Genomic DNA, 19,786 nt, shown 5'->3' on the forward strand with positions numbered 1-19,786 from the left:
ATTTCCGTGTTTCAAAATGTCTGAACATTTTGATTGGTTGCCCAAATGACCAGACCGTGTCACATACCATGATGTCACGATTTCAAAATCACACAGAAATAAAATGAAGCATTTTCATGTATACCACAACTTTTTTTTCAATCTCCTGAGGCGCTATTCTTCTCACTTTTGCTTTACCATTATCCTGGTGAATAAAAACTGACCTTACAGTTATGAATGGCTTACTGTTACAAACTTGAGTAGCCTAGTCTAGAGGGCTACGGCTGCCTAGTAGTCTGGTAAACTAGCCTGTATGTTTTGATTTGAGTTGTAAGAGCATGCGGACCGTGCTGCATATGATGTAACCTGGGGAGGCAGTTGGCTACTCACCTGGATCCAGACACGCTCCGTCGAGACACAGCAGTCGGCCAGCCCAAGCAGGGCGACACATGATAATATATAACACGCAAAACAATCCCAAAGAATATTATAATATCCAATTTAAGATATGAAAACAAATCCTGCATTCTTCGACGGCCACTGAAAGAAGAAGCATTTTTTTATGGTCCACTTTAAACATCTTTTACTTTAGCAAATTACATTGCATAGACATTCTTGTATAAATGTGTAATCATTGCATGTAATTATTGCTTCAGATTTGTATTCTGTTTTACTTATTATGAAGCACTGGCGCGTCACATTTGACCGCAGGTTTTTGTTTCCAGTAGGCAAGGCCTATGTAACTGCACCAATTATGTCCATGTTATATTCAATATGTCAGTTCTTTAAAACACAAAATGGGGTATTCTAATGATTCTTTAGTCCTGACTAAACACAACTAGATATATGTCATATATATATGATATTATTCTTATTATATTATATTATGATCTTTTCCAGAGCTCGCTCCCAGATCTTACACACATACCTCATTGATATAGCCTCTTTTATACATCTGTACATTACATACTGTACATGAGCTACCGTAACTGTACTTAGCTCATATACCTCTACACTACCATACATGCCATACTGTACCTATTACTATCATTGTCATGTTTTTATATCATGTTTTTATATCACTATGTGCACTTCTGGTTAGAAGCTAACAAGCTAAGCTTGTTTTATATGAACATAAGAGTCGCCAAGTTGGCAACACTGAACACTGGTTGTTTTTGATAGCCAACTGTACTGTAGCCGACTTTGTCGCTAAAACTGGCGACTTTCCAGACCCCGCCCCATAGGGGAGCTCTGCTCCTATTGGCTTACCCAATGACTGAATTTTTCGATGCCTGCGGGGGCTATAAAAGGGACGTCCTTCCCTCAGTCTCGCTCAGCCCGTCAGTGACGGTGCAGTGTGTGTGTGTTAGCCCGTCAGTGACGGTGCAGTTTGTACAGCTGTTCCTTTGTGTCGACCTCCCTCTGTGCCTAGAGACTCTTACACAGCCATATTGGATTTATATATTTTATTTTATTTTGTATCTAAAGAGGTAAACCTTGATCACTTTTGAACCGTACATGATAGAACCATGGGGTTTGGACCATTGTTTTTCTCATGAAATTCTCTGTGAGATGGACATATTTATTTTAATTTGTCGCTGGTCGCTTTTGACTAATTAAAGAGGGTCTGGAACGTCACCAGATATAGCGACAAAGTTGCCAAGTTGGGAATAGGGCTGGGCAAACGCTAAAAAAATATTTTCCGATAATCACAAGAATTAACGATCAATTATCGATTAATTGATAAGCTTTTTTTTCATTAAAACAACAGTGTAGGGTTAAAATGTGTGGATTGAAGCACAGTTACTAACGTAAACGTTAGACACTGGCAGTATATCACATTGTCCTCCTGATTAGCGTAAAATCTAGTCACTAGGTGCCTGTAGTTAGTTACTGGAAGTATATCACATTGTCCTCCTGATTAGCGTAAAATCTAGTCACTAGCGTAAAAGTTCACCAACTGTGGGACAGTGAGTGGAAGAAGTCCCTTTCACAGTTTACACTGCTGGCTGGGACCGTCAGGGCAATGACAGAAGGGTTTCATCAGAAATGTTGTCAATTCTGTTGGCAGCGGTCTCATTTTCATCTTCTTGAAGGTTTGTGCCTGTTCCTTCTTCAAGGCCTATGACAACGCAATATATGATGTTTTGACATACAAGCGGTTGCCCTTGTTCCAAACTTATCTTACGTTAGTTAATACTGTGTCGGGAGGCAGGCTCACCTCAGGTCAAAGGCCAGGGAGAAAATATGTGTTTTAGCTAGTTTTTAAAAAGCCTCGATGCTCTCTATTAAGTATTACCGGTACTTACTTTACTTTTTTATTTATTTATTTTTTTACTTTATTCTATTATTGTTGATTTTTTATCTTGCTGCAATGCCAATGTTTAAGACCAGGTGAGAGACCAGGTGAGACCAGGTGAGAGACCTCACAATTATAGCGTTTTAGTCTTTCTTAATCAGCTGCTCCTGAATGCCTTCAGTAGGCCTACATTACATTATATTACCGCATTGTAACAACATCGACTTTTATTTCAACTGTCTGGTCGTCATGTATTACATTTAGTGTATATGTCTTTTTTTCTACAAAACAAAACTGAACACGTTCATACATTCCAGATATTTGTATTAAGAGACAACGTGATTTCTAAGAAGCTGTTTAACATGCAGTGTTGATTGAGAGATCTTGATCTTTACACATATAAAGAATGGCCCACAGGACACACAATTCTCTATATTTGCTTGATACGTACTGTATTTAAGAATGCAATGACACTGGTAATTCAGTTAATATTTATTTATTTAATGTTTCAAAACACAATCCTTCAACTCAGAACTAACTGCACTTTATTTAAAACTTTTTTTCTTTTTAAATTGCTAGACTGCAAAATAACAGCATCCGCACACTCAAACACTGTGCAAAAATAGATATTTTTTTTTTTTTAATTCTCTAAAACAAAAGGGTCATAAGTGCAACTTCGCTGCAACATTTCTGTCTGACAATGTGGCTTGTACTACATAAAAGAAAAGCAAACCCTAACCTTCACCATGATAGTGAAAACAGGGAGACAGCCAAAATGACAGCTGCAGTAAATGCATTAGCGTAACAAACGAAAGGAAAACAAGTTCACTCCAAAGTGCTCTTCAGGTAGCTGCTGCCCTCTCACAGGTAGTAGAGGAAGTCATCCAGGTTCATGTTGGGCTCTCTGTGGATCTACAAAACAAAACTGAACACGTTCATACATTCCAGATATTTGTATTAAGAGACAACGTGATTTCTAAGAAGCTGTTTAACATGCAGTGTAATAATAAACTAGATGTTTCTGGCTCATCATCATCACCACCACCACCACCATCAACCTCATCTTCTCCACTGTGCTCTTTTCCTTTTGTTGAAGCTTCTTTTGTCCTCTTCTTCTTTTTCGGTTCCTCACCATATGTGTGAGGATAGGAGTATGCCATATGCCTACATCCCCTCTAAAGTGGATCTTGGCTCGTCAGCTGGCTCCACAGATTTGCTCATTACAGGTCTGATTGTTATAACTCTTCTATTATAACAATAATTGAGAGGTGGAGGCTTTCTCACCATCGTGTTCAGAGTCAGAGGAGTCAGAGCCTTCCTGCTTATTATTAGAGGCCTTCTTAGCTTTGGTGGAGGCTTTCTCACCATCGTGTTCAGAGTCAGAGGAGTCAGAGCCTTCCTGCTTATTATTAGAGGCCTTCTTAGCTTTGGTGGAGGCTTTCTCACCATCGTGTTCAGAGTCAGAGCCTTCCTGCTTCTTATTAGAGGCCTTCTTAGCTTTGGTGGAGGCTTTCTCACCATCGTGTTCAGAGTCAGAGGAGTCAGAGCCTTCCTGCTTATTATTAGAGGCCTTCTTAGCTTTGGTGGAGGCTTTCTCACCATCGTGTTCAGAGTCAGAGCCTTCCTGCTTCTTATTAGAGGCCTTCTTAGCTTTGGTGGAGGCTTTCTCACCATCGTGTTCAGAGTCAGAGGAGTCAGAGCCTTCCTGCTTATTATTAGAGGCCTTCTTAGCTTTGGTGGAGGCTTTCTCACCATCGTGTTCAGAGTCGGAGGACTCAGAGCCTTCCTGCTTATTATTAGAGGCCTTCTTAGCTTTGGTGGAGGCTTTCTCACCATCGTGTTCAGAGTCGGAGGACTCAGAGCCTTTCTGCTTCTCATCAGATGCCTTCTTGGCTGCGGTGGTTTTCTTACCATCACGTTCAGAGTCAGAGGAGTTGGTCTTCAGTTTGCGTTTGGCTGACTTCTTCTCCCTCTCCTGTGATTTGGTTGATGTCTTGTTGAGCTTGAACAGGCACTTCTTCACCCTCCTGCCTGAGCCGTCTGCATTACCGTCCTGTTCTCCCTCTGAGCTGTGCTATCGACAGGCAGAACACTGACGTGAGGGATTAGACAGGGGAGAGAGGGAGACAGAGAGAGAGTGGAGGAGTAAGGGGGTAGTAAGCCTGTCTAGACAAGCTGTGAAAACTCATGAACCTGAACACACAGTGACACTTTACTGTCCAAACACACAGAATACCAGGGCATTCAATATTCCTTGGTAATTGGGTTATAAATCCGCACGCATGAACACACGCACGACAGGTTGCAGGGTTCATACCAAACCATGGGTTATTTAATGTGTTGATTTAGCTATATGGCTTACAAAAAGATACTGCAATGAGTATGAACTAGAGCAATGTTGCATACCGGTGCATAATGCTGCATGTTCTGTAACGCCTTCTCTGCCGCTGCCTGTCGAGCCATCGGCAGGCGTCGGGGTCTCATCCTGATGGGTGGAGCATCCCTCGTATCGATGCTGTGTTGGGCTAGGTGGGTCTGTCCCACGTCCCACGTGGCACGTCCCACGTCCGCGATCTCTCACGTTCTCCCTTCTTCCTCGTGGTCCCCTGGCTGTGAACCTGACTGATCAGGGGGACACTGTTGGGTCTCCTCACTGGGTTCCCAGAAGCCTCTGCTTCCACTGACGCCCCCGAGGAGGCGGTCCTGGAGGTCAAGAGGTCACATCGCAGATGGCCAATCAGCTGCTGCTGCTCTACCAGCGCCTCGCTCTGGATGCGTCTGTGCCGGAGGTGTGCCTCTCTCTCCTGGAGGAGTCTCCGCACCTCCCTCTGCGCCTCCTTTTTTTTTCGCAACCAGGCTGGCTCTGTGTTTGATGCAATGCTGTCAGCTAGCTGCATATGCAACTCTGACTCGGCCTTTATCAGGTCCTTGTAGTGCCGAGAGACGGGAGTCGGAGGCGGCGTATCAAATGTATATTTATATAAATTTTATTATTAATCATTTCCTGGGTCTTGGGGCTGGAGGTGCGTGATTTCTCTGCTGCCCCTCCTCCTCCTCCTCCTCCTCTTCCTCCTCCTCCTCCTCCCTCTCTGTGGACATCACTGGTGGAGCTCTTTTCTTTGCTCTTCTCCGCTACCTTCTCGTCAGGTGGTGTTTGGGCACTCTTCTTTATCTTCATCCCTGCAGGAAGTTGTTTACCTCTCCATGTCTCCTTCCCTTTTTCCTCCTCCTCCTCTTCTCCTCCTTCTTCTCCTTCTTCTTCTTCTTCATTCTCATCCTGTTAGCCTCAGACTCTGGCAGGGCAGTGAAGGTTTTCCTCAGACTCCCATGTGTTATCCGTATCTGTAAATCCTTTCCATTTGAGAAAGAATTCAACCTTCCCGTTGACAAGAATAGAAGTCTTCCATGTCTGGATAATAACGGTTCTTACCTCGATAGGTAACTTAGGCGTTTCCATGGTTATTTCACTCCCATCCCAGTCACAGCCTTGTTGCATGTCAAGGTGGAGTTTGGTCTTTCATTGTATTGATCACAATGTTTGATTGATATTCAATCAGTACCTTCAAACTCGATTGGATCTACTTAACTTAGTCTTAACTGTCATAGAGAGAGACTAGTAAGGTTTAATACAGGAGAGAGACTAGCAGGGTTTAATACAGGAGAGAGACTAGTCTACGTAGCTAGCCTAGCCGTGATGCAGCACTAGACAGACACACACAGCACAGCCTGCTGAAGTGAGCTCGATAAGCCATAGGGCTAGGATAGGATAGGATAAGCAACAGGGCTAGGATAGACAGACACACACAGCACAGCCTGCTGAAGGATAGCAGCTGGACAACTACGTTTCAGGTGGTTTGCAGAAATAAGCTGAGAGCTGAAGATCTAAATGATGCTTGAAGACATAGGCATGGGTACTGTGCTCCCTTAACAACACATTCTCCATTCAGCCATAACAAACTTCAATGTGTATCACTTAACGCTGACATCTCGATCGATACACTATCGATAGTGTCAGTTGGTTTAAACAATACAGACTTCCGTGTCTCACTCTCACACCCTGTACTCTAAAATACTATTGAAACGTTGCTTAATTCCTAAAAGTCTGAGGGAAGAAAGTTGAGAATCCATTTATCCATCTATCTACCGACACGGATGCCATGGGCGTTGGCGACTCCCACGGTCCCTGGTATTCCGGAAGGGCCGCAGCTGCCTCCTCCCAGTATTGTGGATGGTCATAGAATATCACAATGTTTTGGGAGACGTCTGTAATTAGTCGCTACTTGGTTTTCAGGTCAAAAAAGTGTGGTGTGGGAACTTGAGATTAGAAGACCAGTGATGATAGTGGGGGATTCGAATCTCAATAGAATCCCCCCTTTCAACTATCCACTGGTACAAATTGACAGTTTCCCGGGGACCAACATTTTCCTTTTTTTTTCTTCATACTCTTATTATATTAGCAATAACCCTAACCCTTAACATCCCCACTCTATTAGACAAAAAAACGCTGTAATTAGTCGCTACTTGGTTTTCAGGTCAAAAAAGTGTGGTGTGGGAACTTGAGATTAGAAGACCAGTGATGATAGTGGGGGATTCGAATCTCAATAGAATCCCCCCTTTCAACTATCCACTGGTACAAATTGACAGTTTCCCGGGGGCCAACATTTTCCTTTTTTTTTCTTCAATCATCGGATCACCCATCTTCAGTGGCTCCCTTCCTTCTGGTACTCAGAGACAGAATGGCCATGAATGGTCAGGATGGGGGGGCTGGTGGGGGAGCCGGGGAGGCGGTCGGAGGGGGGGCTGGTGGGGGGGCTGCGGAGGTCCGGGTGAATGGCAGCGTTGTCGATGTACTCGTCCTCAAGGGGCTCCTTGAGACCCTGTAAATGCCTCAGCTGCTCAGCTCCCCTCCTCTTCCTCTCCTGATCCTCATCTCTCCGTACGACACCTGGTTGCAGATGCAGTAGCGGGGCTCGTTGGGGTCGTAGGTCCAGTCCACCTGGCTGTTAGCCTCAGACTCTGGCAGGGCAGTGAAGGTTTTCCTCAGACTCCCATGTGTTATCCGTATCTGTAAATCCTTTCCATTTGAGAAAGAATTCAACCTTCCCGTTGACAAGAATAGAAGTCTTCCATGTCTGGATAATAACGGTTCTTACCTCGATAGGTAACTTAGGCGTTTCCATGGTTATTTCACTCCCATCCCAGTCACAGCCTTGTTGCATGTCAAGGTGGAGTTTGGTCTTTCATTGTATTGATCACAATGTTTGATTGATATTCAATCAGTACCTTCAAACTCGATTGGATCTACTTAACTTAGTCTTAACTGTCATAGAGAGAGACTAGTAAGGTTTAATACAGGAGAGAGACTAGCAGGGTTTAATACAGGAGAGAGACTAGTCTACGTAGCTAGCCTAGCCGTGATGCAGCACTAGACAGACACACACAGCACAGCCTGCTGAAGTGAGCTCGATAAGCCATAGGGCTAGGATAGGATAGGATAAGCAACAGGGCTAGGATAGACAGACACACACAGCACAGCCTGCTGAAGGATAGCAGCTGGACAACTACGTTTCAGGTGGTTTGCAGAAATAAGCTGAGAGCTGAAGATCTAAATGATGCTTGAAGACATAGGCATGGGTACTGTGCTCCCTTAACAACACATTCTCCATTCAGCCATAACAAACTTCAATGTGTATCACTTAACGCTGACATCTCGATCGATACACTATCGATAGTGTCAGTTGGTTTAAACAATACAGACTTCCGTGTCTCACTCTCACACCCTGTACTCTAAAATACTATTGAAACGTTGCTTAATTCCTAAAAGTCTGAGGGAAGAAAGTTGAGAATCCATTTATCCATCTATCTACCGACACGGATGCCATGGGCGTTGGCGACTCCCACGGTCCCTGGTATTCCGGAAGGGCCGCAGCTGCCTCCTCCCAGTATTGTGGATGGTCATAGAATATCACAATGTTTTGGGAGACGTCTGTAATTAGTCGCTACTTGGTTTTCAGGTCAAAAAAGTGTGGTGTGGGAACTTGAGATTAGAAGACCAGTGATGATAGTGGGGGATTCGAATCTCAATAGAATCCCCCCTTTCAACTATCCACTGGTACAAATTGACAGTTTCCCGGGGGCCAACATTTTCCTTTTTTTTTCTTCAATCATCGGATCACCCATCTTCAGTGGCTCCCTTCCTTCTGGTACTCAGAGACAGAATGGCCATGAATGGTCAGGATGGGGGGGCTGGTGGGGGAGCCGGGGAGGCGGTCGGAGGGGGGGCTGGTGGGGGGGCTGCGGAGGTCCGGGTGAATGGCAGCGTTGTCGATGTACTCGTCCTCAAGGGGCTCCTTGAGACCCTGTAAATGCCTCAGCTGCTCAGCTCCCCTCCTCTTCCTCTCCTGATCCTCATCTCTCCGTACGACACCTGGTTGCAGATGCAGTAGCGGGGCTCGTTGGGGTCGTAGGTCCAGTCCACCTGGCTGTTAGCCTCAGACTCTGGCAGGGCAGTGAAGGTTTTCCTCAGACTCCCATGTGTTATCCGTATCTGTAAATCCTTTCCATTTGAGAAAGAATTCAGCCTTCCCGTTGACAAGAATAGAAGTCTTCCATGTCTGGATAATAACGGTTCTTACCTCGATAGGTAACTTAGGCGTTTCCATGGTTATTTCACTCCCATCCCAGTCACAGCCTTGTTGCATGTCAAGGTGGAGTTTGGTCTTTCATTGTATTGATCACAATGTTTGATTGATATTCAATCAGTACCTTCAAACTCGATTGGATCTACTTAACTTAGTCTTAACTGTCATAGAGAGAGACTAGTAAGGTTTAATACAGGAGAGAGACTAGCAGGGTTTAATACAGGAGAGAGACTAGTCTACGTAGCTAGCCTAGCCGTGATGCAGCACTAGACAGACACACACAGCACAGCCTGCTGAAGTGAGCTCGATAAGCCATAGGGCTAGGATAGGATAGGATAAGCAACAGGGCTAGGATAGACAGACACACACAGCACAGCCTGCTGAAGGATAGCAGCTGGACAACTACGTTTCAGGTGGTTTGCAGAAATAAGCTGAGAGCTGAAGATCTAAATGATGCTTGAAGACATAGGCATGGGTACTGTGCTCCCTTAACAACACATTCTCCATTCAGCCATAACAAACTTCAATGTGTATCACTTAACGCTGACATCTCGATCGATACACTATCGATAGTGTCAGTTGGTTTAAACAATACAGACTTCCGTGTCTCACTCTCACACCCTGTACTCTAAAATACTATTGAAACGTTGCTTAATTCCTAAAAGTCTGAGGGAAGAAAGTTGAGAATCCATTTATCCATCTATCTACCGACACGGATGCCATGGGCGTTGGCGACTCCCACGGTCCCTGGTATTCCGGAAGGGCCGCAGCTGCCTCCTCCCAGTATTGTGGATGGTCATAGAATATCACAATGTTTTGGGAGACGTCTGTAATTAGTCGCTACTTGGTTTTCAGGTCAAAAAAGTGTGGTGTGGGAACTTGAGATTAGAAGACCAGTGATGATAGTGGGGGATTCGAATCTCAATAGAATCCCCCCTTTCAACTATCCACTGGTACAAATTGACAGTTTCCCGGGGGCCAACATTTTCCTTTTTTTTTCTTCAATCATCGGATCACCCATCTTCAGTGGCTCCCTTCCTTCTGGTACTCAGAGACAGAATGGCCATGAATGGTCAGGATGGGGGGGCTGGTGGGGGAGCCGGGGAGGCGGTCGGAGGGGGGGCTGGTGGGGGGGCTGCGGAGGTCCGGGTGAATGGCAGCGTTGTCGATGTACTCGTCCTCAAGGGGCTCCTTGAGACCCTGTAAATGCCTCAGCTGCTCAGCTCCCCTCCTCTTCCTCTCCTGATCCTCATCTCTCCGTACGACACCTGGTTGCAGATGCAGTAGCGGGGCTCGTTGGGGTCGTAGGTCCAGTCCACCTGGCTGTTAGCCTCAGACTCTGGCAGGGCAGTGAAGGTTTTCCTCAGACTCCCATGTGTTATCCGTATCTGTAAATCCTTTCCATTTGAGAAAGAATTCAACCTTCCCGTTGACAAGAATAGAAGTCTTCCATGTCTGGATAATAACGGTTCTTACCTCGATAGGTAACTTAGGCGTTTCCATGGTTATTTCACTCCCATCCCAGTCACAGCCTTGTTGCATGTCAAGGTGGAGTTTGGTCTTTCATTGTATTGATCACAATGTTTGATTGATATTCAATCAGTACCTTCAAACTCGATTGGATCTACTTAACTTAGTCTTAACTGTCATAGAGAGAGACTAGTAAGGTTTAATACAGGAGAGAGACTAGCAGGGTTTAATACAGGAGAGAGACTAGTCTACGTAGCTAGCCTAGCCGTGATGCAGCACTAGACAGACACACACAGCACAGCCTGCTGAAGTGAGCTCGATAAGCCATAGGGCTAGGATAGGATAGGATAAGCAACAGGGCTAGGATAGACAGACACACACAGCACAGCCTGCTGAAGGATAGCAGCTGGACAACTACGTTTCAGGTGGTTTGCAGAAATAAGCTGAGAGCTGAAGATCTAAATGATGCTTGAAGACATAGGCATGGGTACTGTGCTCCCTTAACAACACATTCTCCATTCAGCCATAACAAACTTCAATGTGTATCACTTAACGCTGACATCTCGATCGATACACTATCGATAGTGTCAGTTGGTTTAAACAATACAGACTTCCGTGTCTCACTCTCACACCCTGTACTCTAAAATACTATTGAAACGTTGCTTAATTCCTAAAAGTCTGAGGGAAGAAAGTTGAGAATCCATTTATCCATCTATCTACCGACACGGATGCCATGGGCGTTGGCGACTCCCACGGTCCCTGGTATTCCGGAAGGGCCGCAGCTGCCTCCTCCCAGTATTGTGGATGGTCATAGAATATCACAATGTTTTGGGAGACGTCTGTAATTAGTCGCTACTTGGTTTTCAGGTCAAAAAAGTGTGGTGTGGGAACTTGAGATTAGAAGACCAGTGATGATAGTGGGGGATTCGAATCTCAATAGAATCCCCCCTTTCAACTATCCACTGGTACAAATTGACAGTTTCCCGGGGGCCAACATTTTCCTTTTTTTTTCTTCAATCATCGGATCACCCATCTTCAGTGGCTCCCTTCCTTCTGGTACTCAGAGACAGAATGGCCATGAATGGTCAGGATGGGGGGGCTGGTGGGGGAGCCGGGGAGGCGGTCGGAGGGGGGGCTGGTGGGGGGGCTGCGGAGGTCCGGGTGAATGGCAGCGTTGTCGATGTACTCGTCCTCAAGGGGCTCCTTGAGACCCTGTAAATGCCTCAGCTGCTCAGCTCCCCTCCTCTTCCTCTCCTGATCCTCATCTCTCCGTACGACACCTGGTTGCAGATGCAGTAGCGGGGCTCGTTGGGGTCGTAGGTCCAGTCCACCTGGCTGTTAGCCTCAGACTCTGGCAGGGCAGTGAAGGTTTTCCTCAGACTCCCATGTGTTATCCGTATCTGTAAATCCTTTCCATTTGAGAAAGAATTCAACCTTATTTTTATTTTGGGGATAGTATAGGAGTATAGTTATGGATCTGGGACCCCTTAACATCATTATTTGATTTTTTCAAATTATCATTTTATTTCCCCACTCTATTGGACAAAATCACGCTATAATTAGTGAAGTAGTGAAGGCTGTGCGCTCATCCGACACCGACATAACCCCCGAAAAGTGCTTGGAAGCTCTGGAAAGTGCATTTGGACTGGCGGAATCTGGAGATGATTAACACTACTTCCTGTTATAGCAGGACACACAGACACGTACTACAATACTCCTCTTTCACTGCATGTCACCTGAATACCGTACATGTGCCCTTTTGGAGCTTGGTTTGTGAATGTACAACATTATACAATATGAAATAAACAATAGTAAATGTCAATCAAGCAAGTGTGAAGTATTATCATTAAATATCAAACATACATACATAATATCAACAAACCATTCCTGAAGCTCCAGCTGTAACTCCCTGTACCCACAGAGACCCCTCTGCTACTGTACTAACTCCCTCATCCTGCTGTTGGTCTAATCACCTCTTCTTCTCAAGTTTCCCAAACCCTATCACCAAACCAATGCTCCCTCCCAAAAGTCCTAATCCTATCCCCCCCACAGCCATACAAGTTGTCATTGACATCCATTCCCCTTCAAACACTATAAAAGAAAGACTAAAGGAAAAGTAAACCAAACAAGAAACAGAGCAACTAAAAGAATGGTTCCAGAGGTGCTGGATGCATTTGAGTTTCACTCCCATGCGTCGTCGTCATCTGCAGCGCTGGCAGCTGGCTGCTGCCTGGACTCATTATTGGCTGAAGCTCCACCCATCCTTGAGTCTGTGGAGGCAAGGTTGAACTTAGAGGTCCCATGGGCACCGGAGGCCGCATCCTCCAACCATTTGGGCACTTCCTGTTGAGCCCCAGAGAGGATTTTGATCAGACCCGGAGCCAGCTGGCTGTCTGTGTTCGGGTCTTAGAAGGTCACAGCTCTCCCAGTGTTGCCGCAGCGACCCGTCCTCCCTATGCGGTGCACATACTCATTTATCTCTTTTGGGAGGTCATAGTTCACCACATGCTGAACGTGTTCGATGTCGAGGCCGCGTGCTGCCACAGAGGTGGCCACCAGGACGGGACACTTGCCCGCGCGGAAGTCTGACAGCGCCTGCTCTCGCTCCCGCTGCTCACGGTCTCCATGAATACTAGTAGTAGACACCTTCTCCTGACAAAGGTACGTGGCGATGAAGTCAGCCTTCCTCTTCGTATCCACAAATACCAAGGTGCGCTCCGTTCCTGTAGTATTGAGTATCTGCAGGAGCTTGTCCCTCTTGTCATACTGAGACACCTCTACGATCACCTGCTCCACGTCATTGTAATTTTTATTTGATCAGGTAACAAACACATTTCCTTGTGGCTTAAATGTTGCTACAATTGAAGGTCAGACTTTCAGAGATTACTGTTACATGCAAGTGTTGTAGATTACCTCTCTGGATGTATAATTGTTACTGATATGGAGAGAGCGAGAGAGAGATTTCTGGATTACTTTGCTTTGATTCTCAGGGTTTCGGCACCTTCCTGCAACATGTCCATTCTCTCCATGCGCGGGCGAATTCCTGGCCCTTCCATGCGGGAGTCGCATGGAATGAGTCGCATGGAATGGATAGTGTAACGATCCTGTATGAGGCCCCGTTAACAGCTCCTCCAAGGGAGTTAACTCTCTTGGTCTAATGGTTAGCGCGGCCGTCGGTTATGTGGGAGATCCGGATGTGTATCGACTCCCGCATGGGGCGAGTTACACTACCAAGGACACGTTCGCTACACTGGTGTCAGAAAGTTGGGATGGAAGGAAGGCCATCGGAGAGGCGTGTCCACGTGAGGGACTTGACATAGTGAAGCGTGAGGGCACGCTCTCCCGAACGGTGAGGATAGTGTAACGATCCTGTATGAGGCCCCGTTAACAGCTCCTCCAAGGGAGTTAACTCTCTTGGTCTAATGGTTAGCGCGGCCGTCGGTTATGTGGGAGGTCGGGGTTCGACTCCCGCATGGGGCGAGTTACACTAGAAGATTCCCGTTCGCTACACTTGTACCATGGAACTCTTTAACCCTGGTGGCTCTGGTTCCTCCTCTGTCGGGGCCTGGCACCCTGGTGGCTCTGGTTCCTCCTCTGTCGGGCCTGGCACCCTCTCTGGCGGGCCTGGCCACCCTTATCGTCATCTCCTCGGTGTTCTCTGGTGGGTCTGGTAACCCTGGTCGTCGTTTCCCTCTCTGGTGGCCCTGGTTCATCCCTCAGTCATCCGGCTGGATATTGCGTAGCACGCCGTCTCTGGATTCTGGTAAAACGGCTTCCACTCGGAAATATATATCACATTCTTGCCGTGGCAAAAATCAAGTGTATCTGCAATAATACAGGGCCACCACTGGTCTGTCTGAGGAGACAGTTAACAAATAAAAAAAAACTGCAACAGAATTTTATGTCTAATCAAACCAACATCTTAATATTCAAAATAGGAAACGGTAGAACATTTTCGTGTGATTTGAAAATCATAAACAAATGTGTCATGTTTTATGATGTCAAAATATACTTACTGAAAAATCATTCAAAAACAAGAAAAACCAGGGTTAATTGTTAATGAGTTAGTGGGAGTTAGCAATCAAAAATATAGTATTTTATGAGCCTCTGATACGACAGGCCACATGGTTCTTTTTTCAATACATCATGGTCTGAACAATGCATGAATACCAAACAGATCTATATAATTTTGGACAGGTTTATGCAAAAAACTCAAAGTGGAGAGTGATCAGTTCTCCCAGAGTTTCACACATAAACCCACCTTCTTGAGAATAGAAATAACTCTCAGGGTCTTTCTGCGCAAGAAAGCAGCTCCCCCTGACTTGGGTTAGAAAATATAAAACCTTGCCTAATGCAAAAATTTGTTTTTAAAATAGAAAAACAGAAACTCAAAAACCACTAAGGTCTCTTTTCACAACAAGACAATTCAAAACTCAACAATTTTCCTAAAAGTGTCGGAAAACAAGAACATTCTTAAACCATCAAAGATATACAAAAACTGGAGCTGTACATGGAGAAACAACAATTATAGACTATTTCCTAAAATTGCTGCTGTGGTAAGTGTGGAATGTGGGACACGTTGGTGATGGGCTCCATCTTCTCTGGGTTCCCGATGCTCACCTCGGGGATCCACAGGGCACGTTCTCTTCATGGTGCTTCAGACCTCGGAATGGTTCAGACCTGACGACCTCTGACCTCAGAATGGTTCTGTTCTAGTTGTACTTTGTTAATACTGTTCAGACATGTGCTGCTTGGCTGCTGCGCTGCCTGACAACACGGCCGCTACGGCTGGCGGAGGACTGCTAGCTGTGTTGAGAGATTTTGAAGGTCAGGGTACAGGGGCAGAGGATCTAAATCCATGCTATTGGTTGGAGGTAATACTTTATCTTCCTGCTCTTTTACTTTCTGTAGCAATTTCAAAAGTAAACCCTCTTCTGAGTTCTTGTGTTTGTCCTCTGCCATGCGTTCCCACTTTCTAAAACAATCCCATTTAACATGCTAACGCTCAGTGTCCCACATGTAGCAGGAAAAGATGAATATTTGGACCATAACCCAATATGTTTAACAGCAGATAAACCCCATTTGTCTGCCATTATCTTAGCAGGACCAAGAAGTGGTGTCACTCTCTCTCTGAACGACTTGATTTTATACCCATTTTAAACTCAAAATCAAGATATATTCAAAGGAACAACATAGATACAAATAGCACTATTAGTTAAAATAGCTTAAAAAAAACACACAAGGAATGAAAACAGCTGTAATGTCTTATCACAAATAAGAAAATTCAAAACAATTACAATACAATACACAAACAAACTTGGTCTGTGGAGATTAGACTCTGGGCTTCAGGGGAGGGGTGGCTGGTAGGTCTTTTACATATGCACTGAGTCAACAGAAAAACTGAAGTATTAACACTGATTAACTAATTAAAACTGGAGTTCAGAACTTTGGTTAGCTCAATGAAACTCTATATTCATACATGGACAATTCAGAACACCTGGTTGGCTCAATGCATTTTATGGATAAGTACCACCTTGTGGAATGCTGAAACAGTGCTTCAGGCCTCACTTGTGGAGGAGACCATCACAGTCTTAATAACGACGATAGTGGTGACAATGATGGTGGGTGGTGGTGGTGGTGGTTATGGAGCGGTGTGTGTGTGTGTGTGTGTGTTTGTGTGTGTAGTGGGGGTGGGGACCCCCACACAGGCGGGCCTCTCTAACAGTGCTCCAGATAGTCAATGACCCGAGAGATGGACTTCTGCCCCGTTGTGCCCACGTCACATGTAAGGTTCATGAAATTTAGGAACTTCTTGAGCATTTCCGTCATTATTGAGAAATCTCCTTTCGGCAGATTATCCCTCACAGTAGTCACATTCATGGGACTCCCCTGGCAGAGACAGCCCAGCAGCAGTGCAGTGTAGGAGGCCACGATGCTGTCCTCCATGTGCTTCCCAGCATGCTGGAGAGCTTTATTGAGGTCCAGCTCTTCGTCCTCCTCTTCCTTCTTGGCCTTCTCCTTCTCCGTCTCGGGGTTGGTGTTGTTGTTCTCCGCCGCCACCCACTGGATCTCGCCGCCCGACTCCTGCCACTCGCCGCTCTGGTCCAGCGCGGGCTTGGGCGCGTCATTGATGAAGTCGTCGGTCTCTGCCTCTGCCAGCACGGCCGCCTGCTCCCGTTGGAGGAAGAGCTGCACCAGTGCGGAGATGGCACTCAGCGAGCCCTCGGTCTTCAGCTCCTCCTTGTCGGCCACCAGGACGGAGGTGAAGGGGGCTCCCCCGTCCATCTCCATCTCACACAGACAGTGGCGGTTCCTGGCGCTGTACTCCACCAGGTTGATCAGCAGACCCAGACCCAGGACTCTGATGTCGAACCTCTGCTCCGCAGGCAGGTACTGGGGCACCCGCAGGACACAATTCAGAGCTGTGATGATGAAGTTGTCCTGCTCACCCGTCTTTGTGCTTCCCCACTCGTTGTCGTGGGTGAGGTTGAGCAGCACCCCTATGATGGCTCTCATGCAGTCTTCCACGGCCTTGCCCACGTTGCTGTTGCTGCAGTAGGGGAGGGCGGTGCCGGCGGAGCACAGGGCGCTGTTCACCTCCCTGCTGTAGCGCTGGATCATCTCCTCACAGTGGCACAGCGCCTTGGCCGAGGAGGCAATAAGCGAGGAGTCCTTGTAGGCGATCAGGTAGCCTTGGTTCTCTGGGTTACCTAAAATTACGCTCTCCAGGACTCGTAGACACCTCTCAGCCCCCCACAGAGACGCCACCAGCTTCTCCTTGTCATCCTCTTGCCTCAGGTTCCCGACACATTCTTTCACTTTATCCACTATGTGATCAAGACCTCCCAGAAGCCTCAACTCCTCCTTAAACCAATCCCCTGCCCGCTTGGAGGTCAGCGATAACAAGGTCTCCATGGCTAGATGCCCTGATGTGATGTTCTCCAGGTCCAGATGCTTGTTGTGGACCGTCTCACACAGCTTGCGGATCTTCTCCTTGACCTTGCCCATCTCCTTGGCGGTGAGCTGGTCGTCTGCGCCGGAGAGGTCCCCCTCCAGCTCCAGCAGGCGCAGCATCAGGTCCAGGCTGGCCCGGTCCAGGTCCATGTTCAGCCGGTCCCTGCTCAGGATGTACATCAGAGAGGCCGTGCACAAGGCCAGGTTCGGGTGCTGGGGAGCGTCGTTGAGCGTTTTGAAGACCTGCGCCACCTTCCCTCTGGCTCTCAGGTGCATCCTGAAGCTAGGCATGGCACACCTAGTGGCCAGGTTGATGATGCTAAGGCAGCGTGTGTTGAGGGGCTGGCCACTCTTCAGTCCGGTGGCCAGGTACTCAAAGTCGTCAGTGAACTCCTGGTTCTCCCCAAACTCCACCACGTCGTTGAAGTGCTTCACATGCTGGACTACCGTGTACAGCTCCTTGTGCTCTTTCCTACATTTCAGTGCAGTGACGATGTCCTGGTAGGGCTCGGTGGGGAAGGTCACCGACTTCATGACCTTGGGCGGTGGGGGCGGAGCTTTGAACACCCCGTCATCTTTATGGGGGTTGGTCTCCTTGCTGCTGCTGCTGCCGCCACCGCTGCTGCTGCTGCTGCTGCCCCCTGACAGACTGGCCGGTGCAGTCTGTGACCGAGCCAGGGGTGGCGGGGGCAGCTCTTCTTGCTCTGGTCTGTTCCAGTGTCGGGCATTGTACACTGCTTTAGTGGGAGACTTCTTGGGCCCACTGAAGATCTTCCTGCTGCTGTCCTTGGATTTCTCCGCCGGCTTGCCTAGGGGCCGGCTCTGCTGTTGAACATCTGACACGGTGGGATAGTTGTCCTCCGGGAAGTCCAGGATGTCTGTGTTGGTGCTGGTCTGACTCTCCTGCTGACCTTCGCTGGACTGGGGACTGTCTACACTTGTTGCCATGGCAGCAGCTTGTCCCGCAGCACCCGCTGCTGCCTGCGCGGCGGCGGCGGCGGCCTTCTTAGCCCTCCTCCTCTCTTTGACATGGTCCTCGTCGTCACTGTCGCTCATGTCGTCAAAGCCAAAGTACTTGATCTTGTAGTTGGAGCCCGAGGCCGCCGGGTCACCGCCCTCTTCCTCAGCAGCCTCGTTGTCCTCAAAACCAAAGAGGTTCGCCTTGGAGTCTTTCTTTGTCTTGCTTTGAGTAGGCCTAAACCTGGCAGGCTTGGCTGGTGCTGGCTCCGCCTTCTTCCTCAGTCGCCCCGCCTCCCCCAGGTCTGCCGGGGCGGCGGCGGTGTTGGCAAACTCCTCGATGCTCCGGTCCATGGAGTCCTGGATGGTGACATTACACACCGACAGACAGGACGGGTGCAGCACTGTGTAGTCTCTCGTCCGCCCACGCCCAGCCGGCTTGCTGTTCTGGGTGCTGTTGGGCTTGAGCGGGCCAGCACCGGGCCCACTGCTGCTGGCTGTGCTGGTACTAGAGCTGGTACTGGTAGTGTCCGAGGCCTTGCCCTCTTTGTTGGCCCGCCGGTAGGTCCGGCAGTTTGAAGCCCTGAGGAGAGACTGTGAGTGGTCCTCTGTTTCGAAAAATATAGTATTTTATGAGCCTCTGATACGACAGGCCACATGGTTCTTTTTTCAATACATCATGGTCTGAACAATGCATGAATACCAAACAGATCTATATAATTTTGGACAGGTTTATGCAAAAAACTCAAAGTGGAGAGTGATCAGTTCTCCCAGAGTTTCACACATAAACCTACCTTCTTGAGAATATAAATAACTCTCAGGGTCTTTCTGCGCAAGAAAGCAGCTCCCCATGACTTGGGTTAGAAAATATAAAACCTTGCCTAATGCAAAAATGTGTTTTTAAAATAGAAAAACAGAAACTCAAAAACCACTAGGGTCTCTTTTCACAACAAGACAATTCAAAACTCAACAATTTTCCTAAAAGTGTCGGAAAACAAGAACATTCTTAAACCATCAAAGATATACAAAAACTGGAGCTGTACATGGAGAAACAACAATTATAGACTATTTCCTAAAATTGCTGCTGTGGTAAGTGGGACACGTTGGTGATGGGCTCCATCTTCTCTGGGTTCCCGATGCTCACCTCGGGGATCCACAGGGCACGTTCTCTTCATGGTGCTTCAGACCTCAGAATGGTTCAGACCTGACGACCTCTGACCTCAGAATGGTTCTGTTCTAGTTGTACTTTGTTAATACTGTTCAGACATGTGCTGCTTGGCTGCTGCGCTGCCTGACAACACGGCCGCTACGGCTGGCGGAGGACTGCTAGCTGTGTTGAGAGATTTTGAAGGTCAGGGTACAGGGGCAGAGGATCTAAATCCATGCTATTGGTTGGAGGTAATACTTTATCTTCCTGCTCTTTTACTTTTTAATACAGGAGAGAGACTAGTAGGGTTTAATACAGGAGAGAGACTAGTAGGGTTTA

General features: G+C 47.2%; 1 protein-coding gene and 1 pseudogene across 2 annotated transcripts; both read right to left on the minus strand.

Annotated features, from left to right (window-relative positions):
* Nucleotides 1–12,570: 12,570 nt before the first annotated feature.
* Nucleotides 12,571–13,191, minus strand: LOC308163545 (putative ATP-dependent RNA helicase DDX4; annotated as a pseudogene). Its single transcript has one exon. The product of its transcript is annotated as a putative ATP-dependent RNA helicase DDX4 (transcript).
* Nucleotides 13,192–16,107: 2,916 nt separating this feature from the next.
* Nucleotides 16,108–18,912, minus strand: LOC308163546 (wings apart-like protein homolog; the record flags this gene model as incomplete). The annotated part of the gene is made up of 1 exon (XM_080537720.1): nucleotides 16,108–18,912. A coding segment is annotated over one exon (2,805 nt), but the record flags the coding sequence as incomplete, so codon positions are not given.
* Nucleotides 18,913–19,786: the final 874 nt, after the last annotated feature.

This window comes from Nansenia antarctica (assembly GCF_963989245.1).
Source record: "Nansenia antarctica genome assembly, chromosome: 8".
Lineage (NCBI taxonomy): Eukaryota > Metazoa > Chordata > Actinopteri > Argentiniformes > Microstomatidae > Nansenia > Nansenia antarctica.